Source organism: Danio rerio, chromosome 8 (genome assembly GCF_052040795.2).
Source record: "Danio rerio strain M-AB ecotype USA chromosome 8, GRCz13ab, whole genome shotgun sequence".
NCBI classification, from domain to species: domain Eukaryota; kingdom Metazoa; phylum Chordata; class Actinopteri; order Cypriniformes; family Danionidae; genus Danio; species Danio rerio.
Genome location: NC_141028.1, coordinates 13,645,018 through 13,663,375, shown reverse-complemented (window position 1 = coordinate 13,663,375; position 18,358 = coordinate 13,645,018). Strand labels below are relative to the sequence as shown.

General features: G+C 35.7%; 1 protein-coding gene across 6 annotated transcripts in view; it reads right to left on the bottom strand.

Moving 5' to 3' along the window:
- Positions 1–18,358, bottom strand: part of atp2a2a (ATPase sarcoplasmic/endoplasmic reticulum Ca2+ transporting 2a) — a 58,248-nt gene that overhangs the window by 16,393 nt on the left and 23,497 nt on the right. For all 6 annotated transcript variants that reach the window (XR_015496941.1, XR_015944725.1, XM_087262996.1 and 3 more), the window contains 8 exon segments: positions 13,876–13,956; positions 13,694–13,779; positions 11,630–12,094; positions 6,957–7,045; positions 4,874–4,976; positions 887–1,018; positions 679–798; positions 385–603 (listed from right to left, as the gene is read on the bottom strand). Coding sequence is in view for 4 of the 6 variants with exons in the window: in XM_087262996.1 (XP_087119122.1) it covers positions 385–603; positions 679–798; positions 887–1,018; positions 4,874–4,976; positions 6,957–7,045; positions 11,630–12,094; positions 13,694–13,779; positions 13,876–13,956 (1,295 nt within the window). In the remaining 2 variants the exon portion in view is untranslated.

Here is an 18,358-nt window from a genome sequence, read left to right as displayed (position 1 = left end):
CGAAAAACTTGAGCCCCCGATCGCCAATGTATTATTCACACCCTGAATACAACAACATGCACTTGTTGTAGAGCTGCTTTAAAACAATAATTATTGTGAAAAACGCTTTACAAATAAACTTTAGTTTAATTTAGTTCAAGTAAATAAAAAAAATATTTGCTAAAAAAAGTTAACTGGCTAGAACAATAAACACGTTTTTGGGATGCATTAGACAGTACCAGCATACCAAGTAAAACAGTTGGATTATTAGTTTCTTAAATGGGAAGTTAGCAAGTTTAAATACGTTTAAAACATAGCTTAATAAATAGTTTAATCCCACATTTCAAATTACAGAATACTAAAATAATTGCAGTGTCAGTATTTTACAATATCGTGCAGCCCTACCTCATAATCAGCAAACCGGGCGGTATCTGACAGGACCATCTCCTCTTTCTTGAGTGGATTGTCACGGGTGGCCAGTGCCAGGCAGCGCAGGGTATCCCGGCCAGTCCCGTACTCGCGGATCACAGACATGATCTTGTCCTTGATGCCCTGAGTCAGAGGAACCTTGGATCCTCCAACACGGACATATGCACACCTATCGATCACCCCTTCTGGAGCTCCCTGAGGAAAACACCTTCATTTAGGCAGGTGACAAAACCACAGTCTATACAGCAACCATCGGTAACAAGTCAGTACCTTGACAAACATCTTAGAAGAGGAGGATTTGGCTTTGTTTGGGGAGCAGTACACAGACATGGACTTTCTGTCTCTGGAGAACTCGAGGGTGAACTCCTTCTTCATCAGCTGCTTGATCACCTACAGCACACACACAAACAGAATGAGTTATTAAATCAGAATTAAATAAGCAGTTGCATAATCGTTTACTGGTGGTCAAAATATTTACAGCATTGCAGGCATTGGCTCGCTCGATCTTTGACAGGTTCCTGACGTCAGTGTCAAAGACGTTCATCTTTTCCACCAGGCAGGTTAGAGCCGTTTCTGTCGCCTCTCCAACCTTCTCATAAACACCTTTGGACTGAAAGGGAGTTTGCATTTATTAAAGATTCACCCAAAAATAAAAACTACATCATCATATATTGTCCCTTATGAGCTTAAAGTATGAGTTAAACATAAAAGAAGATATTTTGAACGATGCTGGTTGCTGGAACCCATTGACTTTATTAAAAGGAAAAAAATTGCTATGGAAGTCAATGAGTGCCAGCTAACCGAATTTTTGTGTATTGCGACGCTGCCAAAACTATCCTCTCCACAGACTTGTAAGAGGGCTGGATGTCTTGAGTGCTGTCGTAATAATTTGTGTAGTTCCCCCAGAATGGGTTTACGATGAGGCGTGGAATGCCCGACACCAACAAAAACACAATAAATGATGACCTTTCCCGGAAGTGTGAAAAATGGTGGAATTTATTTACAAAGGTGATGATAAAAACGTCCAGTGCAAACATGTACAGTAACCCGCTTCCCAAAAAGATGAGTACAAAAGAATAAATACAATATCAAAAAAACTAAACTCAATATAAAGACTTCTATAAAACTCAAAAACAAACACAACATCCACAATATATAACAGAGTATCCAACACAAAGATTATTGTGCACAGTTCTGCCACAACAGGTCGCTAGCCAGGTAAACTGACAAAGATCTCGAGTCTGGTGTCTGCTAAAATAAGCCAGACTCCTCCCTTGATTGTGACATACCAATAAAAGAGAAGTCTTTCACAGAAGTAGGGAACAAAAGGAACTAAAATAGTAAATAAAATAGTGGGTAGGGTGACGCGGTGGCACAGTGGGTAGTGCTGTTGCCTCTGAGCCTCAGCTGGGTCAGTTGGCATTTCTGTGTAGAGTTTGCATGTTCTCCCCATTGTTCAGGTGGGCTTTCTCTGGGTGCTCAGGTTTCCCCAAAAAAGTCTAAAGACATGCACTATAGGTGAATTGGGTAGGCCAAATTGACCGTAGTGTATGTGTGTGAATGAGTGTGCGTGGGTGTTTCTCAGTGTTGGGTTGCAGCTGAAAGGGCATCCGCTGTGTAAAATTTATGCTGGATAAGTTGGCAGTTCATTCCGCTGTGGCAAACCCTGATTATTAAAGGGATTAAGCCGAAAATAAAATTAATGAATGAAAATAGTGAACTGTCGCTTTAACATGAGTCCTTTTCACAGTGTTTGCTCTACTGGCAGCAAACACATTTAAAGATGCACTGAATCATCAAGAATTTATTTGATCATATCATGTCTCAACTATAAATCAAATCAGAAATGTTCCCTTGAAGGGTACATTAAATTAGATTAAAACAATATACTGGCCAGGGACATCTATGACGTGATGTCAGAATGAAGGCTAAATTATTAGTGAAATTTTTACCTTTTTTAAATATTTCCCAAGTGCTCTTTAACTGAGAAAATTTGATGCAGCACATTTTTATATATAATAGTTAACTAATATCTAATAACTCATTTATTTTGTCTTTGCCATGACGACAGTACATCATATTTTTCTAGCCATTTAGAAAGATACTTGTAATGTGGTTTAATAATAAACTAATTTCGTGAGGATCACGTGTTTATGATTGAAAACAGCTGGTACCACATATGAGCTCCTTATATTTGCACCAATAAGATGAATACTGACACACTATAAATTACCAGAGCTTTCTACTCCAGTCATCTTCGTCTTAAAGAATCCCCCCTTCCACCCCTACTCCTCCCCTTCTCTGATAGGGCGGCACGGCAGCCCAGTGGTCAGCACTGTTGCCTCACAGCAAGAACACCGCTGGTTCGGCCCTTCTACAAGCCGGTCAGCGATTCTGTGTGGAGTTTGCGTGTTCTCCAACGTGTTCGCATGGGTATTCCCTGGATTTCTTGGTTTCCTCCCACAGTCAAAAAACATACACCGCAAGTAAAATGACTACTTAAAAATAGCATCTTAAGAAACCCTCTTAGCCAGAAATATCTCATCACGCTCACAAGGTTCTCGAGACCTACCTGAGCTCAAACTCTCCTCTCGCCCTTCAAAAGGGTGGGAGCCCCGAACTCTAGGATATTCTGAGCTCAGGGCTCTCTCCCGGGACAGCATGCCGAATACGCTTTATTATCAATCAGTTAACAATTTAACAATTGTCAGTGTGTACACTTAAACCTAGGTTAAAAAAGTTAACTAGGCAAGTTGAGTTAATCAAACAAGTCATTGGACAATGGTGGTTTGTACTGTAGCAAATAATAAAAAAAATAAAATCTTAAAAGGTGCAGCAGGTGATCTGCCAAAACGTTAACGGCTTAGCATAATATCTTTGACTGTCCCTCCTCTGCTGTCCAAAGCCACGGCTGCTGAAACACCAGCGTGTGCACTTTAAAGATGACAACAGATAACCCACAAGTTCTTGTCATTCGCCAGTTAGAAAACTTTATAGTACTTTATAATAATACACTTTTAATCTAATAACTGTATTATATCTAGCATGCTTTCAGCTGTGTAGCAAGCAACACTTGTCTAAATGGTCTCACTCTATCACACGCCTTGTTCTAAATCGACTACTGTATGCTTAATAGTTGGCCGGCGGAGTACAGGAATTACACTTATTACTAAGCCATACTTGCATGCTATTTCAGAGTGAATATTCAGAGTAGCATGGTAAACACTATAGGGAGCGCATCACAGGGTGTCATTGTTCAAAAATTAACCAATGTGAATATAAAAGCATTTTCACCACAGAAAAGTAGGCTAGGTCGAACGGCGCTATTTACTGATGTTTTGTTGTCAAACTAAATAAAAATATACATTACCGATGCTGTAAAAGGTCCCTTATGGAACTGAAAATAGTCACATCAATCTATTACCGTAAAGTTTCAGTGGCTGAACTACACGTCTGTGCATATAACCCATTCATAACACAACACATTCTACATCAGCTTTGTGTGACTAAAATAGTTTTAAAACAGAACATTACCTGTCTAAGAGAAATACTTCAGCCATGTTGTCATCCTTCCTCCAGCATGCAAAAGTAACTCCAATATTGATTCAGGATTTTAACAAGTTTTGATTCAGCGCGTCTCGTCTGCACATGAATGCTTGGTGCGCATGCACACGTGTACACGAAAATAGCGGATCTGCATGATCAGATGCGACGTTGTACAAATCTACATTTGTTACAGAAAGTTTGGGCTACTCATCAGAACTATGGGAATTGTCGGCAGGACAATATTTAATTGAATTAACATTTTTGTAGTCTTATGCCTTACCCAGAAAATAAAAATACATAAACACATTTAGATCATTTACTGTAAATATTACTACTGGAAGTTGAGAGTCTCTTCACAAAGTACAACAAAAAATGTCTCTGAAAACAATCACCTACTGCACCTTTAAGGAGGCTAATAACATTTAACTTATTTATTTTAGTTTGTTAGGAATAAAAAAAGAAAATGCTAAGACTTTCTTCTAAAGAAAAATATAAGAAAAATGTCCTTGCTCTGTTAAAAACATCACATGGGAAATATTTGAAAATTTTGGTGCATCCAAAAAAATTTTTTTTATTATTTTTTTGGTAATATTTAGACTAAAAATGAGTTGTTGCTATAAACCAAAATTTCAAAAGGTTAAAAAAAAACATAAATAACCAGAAATCAGATACCAATCACTAGCTATGGGCAACTCAAAACTGAATAATCTAAGCACTATTATTATTATTTTTTAAATAATAAAAGTAAAATATGCATACATGTTGTTTTTATACTTGTGATGTGACAAGCCTTTTATTATTTTTCAATCATTTTTAATAAAAAAATTATATATATACTTTTGTAAATATATATTTTTCCAACAAGTTATGAATTTTTCTTTATATCATCCAGCCAAAAAAGGATAATGATTAAGCACACCTCATTAAAATCCAGGGAGGAGTCATTGCACAAGGCACAGATGGTCGCCAACTCCACCAAACCATCATATTGGGAGCACTTCACGATTCTGTTGTCAAGGCATCTGAAAGACCAAACAGAACAATTGAATAAAGTACCAATTAAACAGAAGCTGAGAAAAAAAAGTGCAATCATGTGCATCAGTTTGACTTCAAATTAACAAACAATCATTAACCTTAAAGTCTGTGTGAAATCAAAACTGATGCCCCAATACTCTTAACCAAACCATTAGTTTGCCATGAGGAAATTATGCACAAAAAGAAAGCCCCGCCACCAACTCAAAATTCATCAGGGTCAGTTTGAAGCACATCCACATACTGAAATTAAAGTCTCAGCTACTTCAGCTTCACGTGGACTTTAATAACACAAGCTATAATTCAGTGGCACCATGTAACCTGCATAACAGGATGTGCAAATGACACTCAGAACATAAGCATCCGCACCCATAGGAAAATGTTTATAAATTTAAATAAAAAGGCTAGTAGGGTTATAAAAAAATGATGACTGAAAAATTTAGTTGAAGGATTTAATGATTAAATGTAATGACTAGTGTAATTTCAATAGCGTCACCTCATATTTACACTGGCAAGTGGCAACTGCTGCATGTGTTATTAGATGTGAGAAAAAACAATAAGAAAATTTTTACAATAAGAGTGTTATTTCCTAAATGAGCATCTGATATTGCACAAATTAAGGAAATTCTGGAGAATATGCAAAGAAAACACTCATGATTGTCTCAATTTATGTAGAGCAGAAGTCAATTGTTAGCCCCTACAGTGAAATTAATTATTTTAAAAATATTTCCAGTGTTGTTGTTTAACAGATCATTTTTTCAAAAACATTATAAACATAAGTTAATAATTAACAAACACTTTCTTTTGTCTTTGCCATGGTGACAGAACATAATAATTACTAGTTATTTTGCAAGTTACTAGTATTCAGTTTAAATAGTAATTAAAAGACTTAACTAGGTTATTATGTTAACAATGCAAGTTGGATCACCATTGTCTTTTCTGTAGCCAATCGAAAAACACATATTTCCTAAAGGGTCCAATAAAACTTTCATTATTAATTAAATTTTTTTTTTTACATTAAAAACATTCATTTTAGGCAATAAAAAAAAGAATAATAAAAAAAGCTTTTTTTTCTAGAAGAAAAAAATATTATAGGAAATATTGTGACAACTCTTGACCTATTAAACTTTATAACATTTGGGAATATAATAATAATATTAATAATAATAATAATAATATTTTTATAGTAGGAATAATAATTTTTGACTTCAACTGTACCTCAGATGGATAAACATTTATACACTACATTTTCACAAATGTTAAATGTTCCAATCTGATAATACGCTCCACAATGGACATGGCACAACAAAACAACCCAGGACCATAAAACGGATGACCCATTCTGCTCCTCCAACCACAGAAGCAAAGAATATTTAATAAATTCACACATGCTCTTAATTTTCCTCTCGTATGTGCTATACATGTTTTGAATCAAGTCACATCTGACTTTATACACTAACCAACCACTTTATTAGGTTAACTCAAATTCCCAATCAGTCAATCACATGGCAGAAACTTAATGCATTGAGGCAAGTAGAACATCAGAATGGAGAAAAAAGGTGACTTTGAACGTGGCATGGTTGGCGATGCCAGACGGCTGGTCTAACTATTTCAGAAACTGCTGATATACAAGGATTTTCACACACAACCATCTCTAGGGTTTACAGAGAATGGTCAAAAAAAGAAAATATCCAGCCAACGGGGGTTCTGTGGACGCAAATACCTTGTTGATGTCAGAGGTGAATGGCCAGACTAGTTGGAGCAGATAGAAAGGCAACAGTAACTCAAATAGGCAAAAGGGGGTCCAACCCAACCCGGTACTAATACAGTGGTCGGTGAGTGTACAATACAGGGTAATGACATCCATGTTTAATGCTTGAAAAAGATACACGTAATTGATATTTAAATAACAATTAATCTAAAGCATTGATTAGCACAAGTAAATATCAGTGCAAGAAGAGGACACTCACACGTCTCCTTCAGGAGCGTATGTGGAGCCAGAGATGGTGAATTCAGTCAGTGAGCAGTTTTCTCCTTCAGCCTTGTCTATGATGAACATCTAGAAGACAAACACACGTGAAAACAACGAACATGTCATTTATACACCAACTCATGTTGTTTCAGATCAGTTTATTTATTTTCTAAACAACAGAACTTTTGGGTAAAGGGCTTCTTTAAATTAATATTGCAGCACAGAATTTTAATTGTCATCATTTACTTACACTTTACTTTCAAAACCTGTTTGAACTTCCTTCTGACAGCTATTTTTTTTTAGCCCAATCCTTCTAGCCTATCCAATCCAGCATGCTGAAGTTAACAACTTTTACCTTAAAGGGAAAGTTCACATAAAATTGAAAATCCCCTCATTATTTACTCTCTCACGCGGTTAAGGCTACGAGTTTCTTCCGTTGAACACGAAAGAAGATATTTAGAAAAATGCTGGTTGCTGGCACCCATAGTAGGTCATCAATTACTCTCTCATATGGATTTAAGGCTATGGGTTTCTTCTGTTGAACATTAAAGAAGATATTTAGAAAAATGCTGGTTGCTGGCACCCTTAGTAGGTATAGAAATACTATTGAAGTCAAAGGAAGTCGAATGCAACCAGAATTCTTTAAAGTATTTTCTTTTGTGTTCAACAGAAGAAACGCATAGCTTTAAAACCATATGAGAGAATAAACGAAGAGGAGATTTTCAATTTTGTGTGAACTCCCTTTACGATAAAAGTTGTTAACTTCAGCATGCTGGCCGTCTAGAAGGATTTTGTTTGAAAAAAAGTTAGCTGTCAGAAGATGGCAGCATAAGCAAGTATTAGCATAAGTAGATTATATGTATTCAGTGACTCAGTAAGTCTGTCCTGAATGATTTTATGTTTAAATAAATACTAAAACTAGCAGAACTGCACATAGAAAAGGTGGAGAAAGCACACCGAGAAAGAATGAGTGATGAGAAAAAAATAACAAGTTGACAATTCAGATACTTCAGCTCTCCATCATGCAGTTCATTCCTGTATTTCTGCAGTGTGAGCATATCAGTGCTGTGACAGAGATCTCCATCTCTGCTGTTCAGGAAGTTGCAGCAAAGCACTTCATTTCCAAAAATGACTGGGAAGATTTTTATCAGAGCAGCAAAACCAAACAAAGTTAGAGTAAACACATTTCCAAAAATGCCAGAGGATGAGAAAGATGGATGGTGTTCAGAATGTTTACAATCTTCGAGTTTCCAGTGATTAGCAATTGTGAAAAGGGACAAATGTTTAAAATGCAAAATGAAAAATTACTGAAAAGTCAAAATCATGATACTGTGTATTAGAGAGATTATCAAAACCACAAAAGCTGTGACTTATCACATGCAAAGCTCTGTTCATTTTCACACCTAGAGCAAATAGCTTAGTAATAACCTAATTTTTATTCTTCGTGACTCAGTGGTTAGCACTGTCACCTGACAGCAAGAAGGTTGCTGGTTCGAGTCCCGGCTGGGTCAATTGGCATTTCTGTGTGGAGTTTGCATGTTCTCCCCATGTTGGCGTGGGTTTCCTCTGGGTGCTTTGGTTTCCCCCACAAGTTAAAGACATGCGCTGTAGTTGAATTGGGTATTTCAGGAGTCGTTTATTGAGCGAAAAGTTTTAAAAGTTAATGGTTCGTTAATAGCGAGAATTTTACATTAAAAAATTAGTGACGATAAAAAAAATAAATAAATAAATAAAATAAAAAACTGCCAATTAGTTCGTAGATTTTACCAAATTAAAAAAAATAAATAACTAAATTAAAAAGTACAAACTCTTACTCCCAGAATTACAGATTTGGGGGCCATTAACAAAGAAAAAAGGAAAGGAAAAATAAGTTGCAGGATGAGATGCAGGACAGGGCATCAAGACCTCAGACTGGGCCGAAGGTTTACCCTAAGCACAGAGCTAAAATAATGAAGGAGTGGCTTCACAACAACTCTGTGACTGTTCTTGAATGGCCCAGCCAGAGCCCTGACATGAATCCAATTGAGCATCTCTGGAGAGACAATTACCATCCAACCTGACAGAACTGGAGAGGATCTGCAAGATGGAATGGCAGAGGATCCCCAAATCCAAGTGTGTAAAACGTGTTGCATCTTTCCCAAAAAGACTCATGGCTGTATTAGATCCAAAGGCTGCTTCCACTAAGTACTGAGCAAAGGGTCTGAATATTTAGGACCGTGTGATATTTCAGTGTGATATTTATATTTTTTTAATAAATCTGCAAAAATGTCAACAATGCTGTCTTTTTCTGTCAATAAGGTGAGCTGTGTGTACATTATTAATAAAAAAAAAAACGAATTTTAATTTTAACAAAATGGCTGCTATGTAAAAAAAAAAAAAAAAAAAAAGACAAAAAAAGAAGAAAAAAAAAATGAAAGAGCGAAAACATTTAAGAGGGTCTGAATACTTTCTGTACCCACTGTACATCTACCTCTGAATAAAAATTTCATTGAATGAAAAACACAGCACAATAAAAAGACATTTTCTTAGTAAATTAGTTCATCCGTAAAGGTCACATGAAGTGCTTTGAAATTACGTTTTTTTACTCAATGTTTGACTTATGGTAGCTCCTCCTCCAAAAAACAGCCAGTAGTATTTCATTTATATCAGCTCAGCCAATAAGAGTGGTACATATTAATCGCATCGAATGAAAAGCAAATGAGAAGCGTCCTGAAAGGAGCGAGGCATGTCATTTACCCGAGTAACATAACTAGTTTAACTACAGTGGGAACGGAAAGTATTCAGACCCTCTTAAATTTTTCATCTGCAGGGACAGGAAGACTGGTTCCAATCAAGGAAAAACTAATGCGGCCAAGTATAAGGATATCCTGAACAAAAACCTTCTCCAGAGTGCTCAGGACCTCAGACTGGGCTGAAGGTTTACCCTAAGCACACAGCTAAAATAATGAAGGAGTGGCTTCCCAACAACTCTTTGACTGTTCTTGAATGGGCAAGCCAGAGCCCTGACTTAAATCCAAATGAACATCTCTAGAGAGACTTAAAAATGGCTGTTCACCAATGTTTACCATTCCAACCTGACAGAACTAGAGGGGATCTGCAAGGAGGAATGGCAGAGGATCCCCAAATCCAAATTTTTTTTGTTTAATTGAATGAAAAACGCAGCACAGTGAAAAGATTTTCTAGATAAATTTGTTCATCCTTAAAGATCACATGAAGTGCTTTGAAATTAAATTTTTTTACTCAATGTTTGACTTATGGTAGCTCCTCCTCCAAATAAAAACAGCCAATAGCATTTTGTTTATATCAGCTCAAATGAAAAGCGTCTTGAACGGGGCAGCGCATGTCATTTACTTAAGAGCATTCGATTGGTCAGAAGATTTGATAAGTATGTGACATAAAAAAATTATTTGATACATTTAAGCTAGGGGTGTCCAAACTTGGTCCTGGCGGGCCGGTGCAGATTTTAGCTCTAAACTGCCTCAACACAGTCGCAACGATGGGTCTTGAAAGCCTAGTAAGAGCTTTATTAGATCAGCAGTTCCCAAACTTTTCAGCCTGCAACCCACAAAATAACAATGCCATTGACTCGCGACCCCCAATATCCTCTGAGGTGGTTATAAATACAGAAACCTTGCATGCAATAGCGCACACACACCAACACACCCAGGTCTAATCTTCGTTTAATTTTTTTAATGTATGTGAGTGCTGTAAATGGGCCAGAAAGTTAAACCTGGTGTTATAAAAATCAATCTGCTGTATCTGTCTTTAATATAATGTAATTACCACAGGAGTCGCAATCCAATAGAACAAGTAACTATAAGCTAGTATCTATATAGTATATAGTAATTATAAATGACTATTTTTCCTCTTCAGTAGGTTATGAATACAATATGGTAATTCTTATGGTTTAATAAAAATAGACTTTTGGACACCAGGCGACCCCCCCTTTATTGTCCAGCGACCCCTAGGGGGGTCCCAACCCCCACTTTGAGAACCACTGTATTAGATAACCCAGGTGACTGGGGTTAGAACTAAACTTTCCAGGACTGAGTTTGGACACCCCTGAAGCAACAAACTGCAAGCTTTGGGTATGTCCATGTTCTAGATGGTTTCACATCTTTGGAGCACACTACTTTATTCACCTTATTCTCCGCCGACGAGTGGGCGCTTCCATTTGAATCTTTTTGGCTCGAGACTTCCGGTCTCATTCACTTCCATTCATTTTTTGACAGTAAAAACGGCTCATTATGCTGCTAGATGTTGCAATTTGATATTTTCTTATTATATTATTCTACTTGGTCTGTGTAGTCATGCAAACATTTGTTTGTAGAGCAAGTAGTTTGACCGTTTTCTGCCGTTTATTATTCCTAGTCGTTTCTCCCATAGGCGACTGAATCGGAAGTTCTAAGACAATCGCGAAAACAGGCACTTCCGCATTTTAGAATAAGGTCAATAGACATCCTTAAGACTAACATACTGATACTAACATGTAAAAAAAAATGGGGAAGTCAATTATAAAACATCAAATCATTAACTAAACCCTATAGCCCATCTGCCACAGCTTATGGTTACAACAGCAAATGTCAACATCAAACTGCACTCATCAAAACCATTTTATGGGCTTGTCGAACTTTCTGCAGAAAGGACGCACTCACTCACTCACTCACTCACCCTGCAGACGGACATCTGGTTGGTGGTGAGGGTGCCAGTCTTGTCGGAGCAGATGACGGAGGTGCAGCCCAGAGTCTCCACAGAGGGCAGAGAGCGGACGATGGCATTCTTCTTGGCCATACGGCGAGTGCCGAGAGCCAGGCAGGTGGTGATGACAGCGGGCAGACCTTCAGGAATGGCAGCTACAGCCAGAGCCACGGCGATCTTGAAGTAGTAAACGGCGCCACGGATCCAGGAGCCACCGTGGACGGGGTCGTTGAAGTGGCCGATGTTGATGATCCAGACGGCGATGCAGATTAGGGAGATGACTTTAGAGAGCTGCTCGCCAAACTCGTCTAGCTTCTGCTGCAGCGGCGTCCTCTCTTGCTCGGTGGAGGCCATTTCATCACGGATCTTACCGATCTCTGTGTTCACACCTGTGGCCACCACCACGCCGATGGCTTTACCTGCAGCAATGTTGGTTCCCTGAAAAATGCATATACAGTTGAAGTCAGAATTATTAGATATCCTGAATATTTTTCCTCCCAAATTCTGTTTACCGAAAAGAAACACAGTTCTAATCATAGTTTTAATAACTAAATTCTAATAACTGATTTCTATTGACTTTGCCATAATGAAAGTAAATAATATTTTACTACATATTTTTCAAGATACTAGTATTCAGCTTAAAGTGACATTTAAAGGCTTAACTGTGTTAATTAGGCAAGTTAGGGTAAATTGGCAAGTTGTTGTATAGGTATGGTATGTTCTGTAGAAACTTGAAAAAAATTTGCCTGAGGACTAATAATTGACCATAAAATGTTTTTTAAAAAAATCAAAACTGCTTTTATTCTAGCCAAAATAAAACTTTTCTCCAGAAGAAAAAATATTATAGGAAACAGTGAAAATTGCCTTTCTCTGTTAACATCATTTCAGAAACAAAACTTTACAGGACGGCTAATCATTTTGACTTCAACTGTACTTCAATACATTCAGTTCACTTGCAAAGGCAATAAAATAGCATGGTGCAAAAAATACAAAATAAAGGGAATTAGATTTATACATCACATGAAAGATAAACAACAAATATGTTTTGCACTGATGTATGGTTTGTTAGGACTATGTTAGAATGAAATATAACTATTTAAATCTGGATACAGAATAAACAAAAATACAACTATTTAAATCTGGATAAAACGTACAAAAATAAATAAATGCAAATATATAGAAATTTGCCATTAAAGTGTCCACATGAAGTTCTTAGCAAAGAATGTTAATAAAAGCTTTTAATAAGTTTTTAAATATTTACAGAAGACAATTTACAAAATTTCTTAAATGGAACACATTTAACCAAGTCAATCTAGAACCATATTTACTTATAGATATATACCACATATAGGACCATAGAAAGTTTTTAGAAACAAAAAATAAAGTATTTTAGTAATTTTTAGAAAGAAACAAAAAATAAAGCATTGAGCAAAAAAATAAATTGCAAAAAAAAAAAAAATAATATATATATATATATATATATATATATATATATATATATATATATATATATATATATATATATATATATATATATATATATATATATATATATATATATATATATTGTTTTTTATTGCAATATTTTAGTTTTTTTTCACTGCTTGGTCTTTATTAGCAGTTCTTTTTTTGTTGGCAAATTACAAATTTTTCTCAAATTAATCTGAAATTAGAAATATAAAGCATAAAAAGAGAGCATATTGGCATTAAAATATCCAAATTAAGTTCTTTGCCATGTACATTACTAAATCAAAGAATAAGTTTTGTAAATATTGACAGTAGGAAATTTACAAAATGTTTAAATGGAAGACCTCTTTTTTAAATATTAAAATAATTTCTTAAAATAAAATAAAATAAATTTTAATTTAAAAACTTTGTTTTAACACACCATGCATCTGAAATAAAGTGTTTACAGATTACTTTTTGAAATATCAATAGCCTTGTATTAAATCTCTAATCACTGAAACTAATTGAATTGGTGCATCTGAATCGATACCAAGCTCAAAACAAGATTTAGTTGATATTTAATGTTCTTACTGAGAACAACATGTTCTTCTTGTCCTGATTGACGGCACGGGGATCCGGCACGGGGTCAGTGTGCTTGATGACAGATACAGACTCACCTGCAAAAAAAAAAAAGGAGAAATAAAAGCTAAATCCACAGACAAAGCACACTTGAAACTTTAATACGGACACAAAAAAAAAAAAAACAGTGTTACCTGTCAGAATAGACTGGTCCACTCGGAGTGTGGTGGACTTGATGGCACTGATACGGATATCGGCAGGCACCTTATCACCCACTAGAAAAAATAAATAAATAAATTACCTCATAAGCCAATATGTAGTAAAAATACAAGCCTTACTTGGGGTTAGGCAATATGGCAAAAACGTAATCTCAATAATTTTTTTCCATATAGAACGATAACTATATACATTTCAATAGAAGCTGTTCATGTTTCCAGATTTAAAAGAGTTACCCAACAATGACTGAAGCCACAAAAATTAAAGGGTCCATTAAATGGCATTTTACATTTTTGGCCGATAAATCGGTACATCTCTAATAGGAAGACACTTTTAGATTCCCATAGTTGCACATTTCTACTGTGTGATTGGCTCTTAGATCAATTCGGAGTAAAAAAAAAAAAAAACACACAAGTATAGCGTTTAACATCGTTATTGACTAATTTTATTGCAGTTCGATATAAGATTGCGTATTGGCTCAGCCCTAACCTTACTACACAAGAAGTATAGGGACAGTGCACCCAAAAAGGAAAATTCTCTCATTAGTTACTCATCCTCCACTTGTTCAGACCTTTGAGTGATAAAAGTTAAAAGAAGAGTTTTTCTCTGTTAAACATGATAAAAGATATTTGAAAGTATGAAGGAAACTGTTAGCCATCGGCTACCATAGGGAAAAAAAAAAACTAGTGTAAAGCTATATATATATATATATATATATATATATATATATATATATATATATATATATATATATATATATATATATATATATATATATATATATATATATATGTGTATGTATGTATGTATGTATGTATGTATGTATGTATGTATGTATGTATGTATGTATGTATGTATGTATACGTGTATATATTCAAGACTGATTGATTTACAGCAATTCTTGTAGTAAAAAAAAAAAAAAAAAAGACTTGGATAACAAAACAATTGTCCAATATTGTTTATCTATATTAACACAAAAAGGCAGAAATAATCCTCAAAATACCATGTTTTGCAAAATAGAAACTCTTTATGAGCACATAGGTTAAAGGTGCAGTACGCAAGTTTGACACCCAGTGGTAGAACTAGTTATTGCATTCCTGAAATCAAAACAAAAGCAATCGCAGATTGCCAGATTGATGACCAACAGGTAAATCGTGTTCGATAAAAAAGTAACGGCACACGATGACAGAACGTCTCTTTTTAATATGGAAAATAATCTAAGCAACATCACAAATTGATATATTAGAAACGGCTTCTATTTCTTGTTTCAATCTGAATGTTTTTCAGATAAACAAGAATGTTTACTTGGCTTATTTCTTAAATATCTGCAAAAATATTATGGCATTTTAGGCTTTAGAAGAGTCAAAAACTAACATACAACACCTTTAACACATCTTTTTAACTCCGTTAGGCTAAATGTACTATCCTTAAAAGTAAAATGTGTAAACAACATGCAGTAAAGAGGCAGTAAATAATGCAATGTTACAAATAAGAATAACTGTTATAAATCAATACAGAAATAAGATGCCCTATGTTTAGACTTCAAGTTTTGGTGTTTGTTTGCTTGTTTTTTTAAGTAATTTTTTATCCACATATTGCATCTTGACAAGTGTCAGAACGCAGCATTTAGAAACTCATAACCCTCAATGCCTTCTAAAAAAATCTTTTCCTGACTCATGAAAAACTTGGCACCGTGACGAACCCAAATTAAGTTATGATCTTTAATTAACAAAATCCACCAGTCCCCTTCTCATAGTCATTAAAGGACTTAAAAAGGCAACTAGAGAGAGCGAGAACATGCTCGCCCCATGGAGAACAAAAGACACATGTAAGCTCATCAGGGCCAAGAGAAGAAAATAGAATGGGGAACAACAATGTGCCGCGCCAAAAATGGGAAAACTATTTTGATATGTTGGCTGATCAGCTTTAAACATAAAAGGCATGACAGCAGCTGTCCGATTGTTGGACAGGAAGAGTCCCCCACACCCCCACATGCAGTCAATCATATGAGAAATAATACTGCCTTCATGTTTTCAGAACTCATAACAATACTGTTTAAGAACACTGCATAAGAGTATAAGTGATATGCATTCCTAAAGAGACAGCTGTGGAAATATGAATTAATATAATCTAGCTTTAAATTAACTATATAGATTTATGCAAATGCTAAAGGCAGGCTCCCAACGACTGTGCCATTAGCTTTGGATGATACTTTTAAGCTGGTCAGGGCAGGTGAAACCTCAGGATCTATTCAAGACCCTAAAACAAGATCTTCAGCTAAAACTAGTCATGCCTGTTTTCTATGTCTCCACCTACAAACGCTGCCCCCCTCATAGTGGTTCGAATGAATCACCGCTGTAACGAGTCTTTAGCCCTGTCGGTGTGACGTCTTTATGGAACTCAAGTCTCGCCCATTTCTCGCGTTCGCAGACCCGGGAAAATTTAAACTCCCGGTCTCGCCCACAAACACTAGAGAAAAAAAAAAAAAAAAAAGACAAACACTTTAGCAGATCCTAGCTAAATCATGTCGCAGAGATGCTGTGCTTTGAAGTGTAAAAGAAAATTAGTGTTATTTTCCCTACCCAAAGACGAGGCTGTGAAGAATCAGTGGTTAAAGTTGCAAAAATGTTTGCAAAAATATCTCATTATAGCCCTAGCCTTGTGCTGTGTTCTGGTCATTTTTCTTATGAGCGTTTCAGCAATCTACACACTTACAACGGGGGATTTGTCGGCCATTTGGAAGGATCAGAAAAGACTATTGATGTAAGGGACTTTACAGTACAGTTCATGGACCAGTTTCTTGGTCTATTTCACAAGTGTAAGCAAGTGTGATTAAAATGGCTGCCTCGTTTTCTCTAGCTTGCAAATTATGTATTTAATTGTGTTTTGTTACTTGTAACCGCTTGTACTGTATCTGATTAACTCTTCATATTCTCATATCGCGTCTAAAACCACATTGAAAACGCAACACTTGTCGCTTTGCTTACGGATTAAAATGCATTTGTGAGCTCATGATTCTCTGCCGTTTGTCGTTGATATGGCCACCGTCAGCTGTTTCTACACGCGTGCGGCAGTTAAGTTTCAAAATAGTTCAGCTTTCGCCACTGTGTGGATTAATACTAAATGTGTGTCACTTTTTTACTTATGGTTAAGAATAGAGCAATAAGCTGGTGTTAAACTGCATTGCTTTAATGCACTCCTGCATTGGGCTCACACATACACTGTGCACTCTAACTACTTCAACAATGTTGATAAGCTGTGGTGGGAATTTCTCTTCATCTCACACAGAATGCAGTCGACCAATCAGCTCAGATTATTATCATGCCAAGGAGGGGTTTGGGAACAAATGAATCATTGAACAAATCATATGAGAGTCATTTGGATAATTAGGTAAAAATAAATGCGTATTATAAGACAATGAAAGTGTTTTTTGACCTTGGATGCATGTTGTTAGAGAACCCCCCAAAATTTTTCCAGTTCATGTTGACTTTAAACAGCTTTGAATCACTTAAAAAAATTAAATAAAATTGTTGAAACCTGAATAACTAATTAATGTATAAAAACTGCAAAACATTTGTCTGAGTTTTTTTTTTCAGAGAACATATTTTTTAGAGATTTTTCTCAAAATGAACATGTTCTGCACCGAGCCATAAACCTCCATTTCCATTAGAGTTGCACAATATATCATTTCAGCATCGATATGCAATGTGATCAATTGCAATGGTTACATCGCAGCATATGCAATATTGAGTTTGAATTAAAGTTTACCACTTGCATGTGTTTTTGCAGCATGAGGATTTTAAATGCATAGAGGCATTAGAAATTGCGTCATTTGAAACTTTAATAATGATTAATTTTATATTGAATCATTTAATTCAATAAACCCTACGCAGTATTATTTTACATGTGATTATTTGAATTACTGTAACTGAATACGGTTAAAAACACTGTTTATTTAATTTGTATCCTTTTCTCAATTGTATTCATCTATGAAAATGTATCCATTTATATTGTATGCATGATTCACTCCCCTACAGAATCATCCCAATCCCAATTGTATTTATATTGCAATAAAAAAAATAAATAAATCTTTAAAAATCATATATACAACCACAATTTTTTATATCATCATAAAGATAATCGTGTTTATATAAACACTATAAATGAGGAGGACTTCTTTCCTCCTTAATCCCTGGGTCTGAATGCAGACACAGTGGATAGCAGTGCAGCAGGTCTCTTTCCCTGTCTATTTCAACCATTAGCTCTGCCGATAATGTGAAGTATTTTAAACAGACGAACACACCAGCACGGATATAGGCAATGTGTCTGAATGGTAACAAACTCAACTGATAAAAGTAATGTAAAAATTACTTTAAAAATTACAAGCTTTGAAAAAAATGCTTGCTGCAAATCAGCAGTTGTCTGCTGTATCGGCCCTGACCGAATCGCAGGGAAACATGC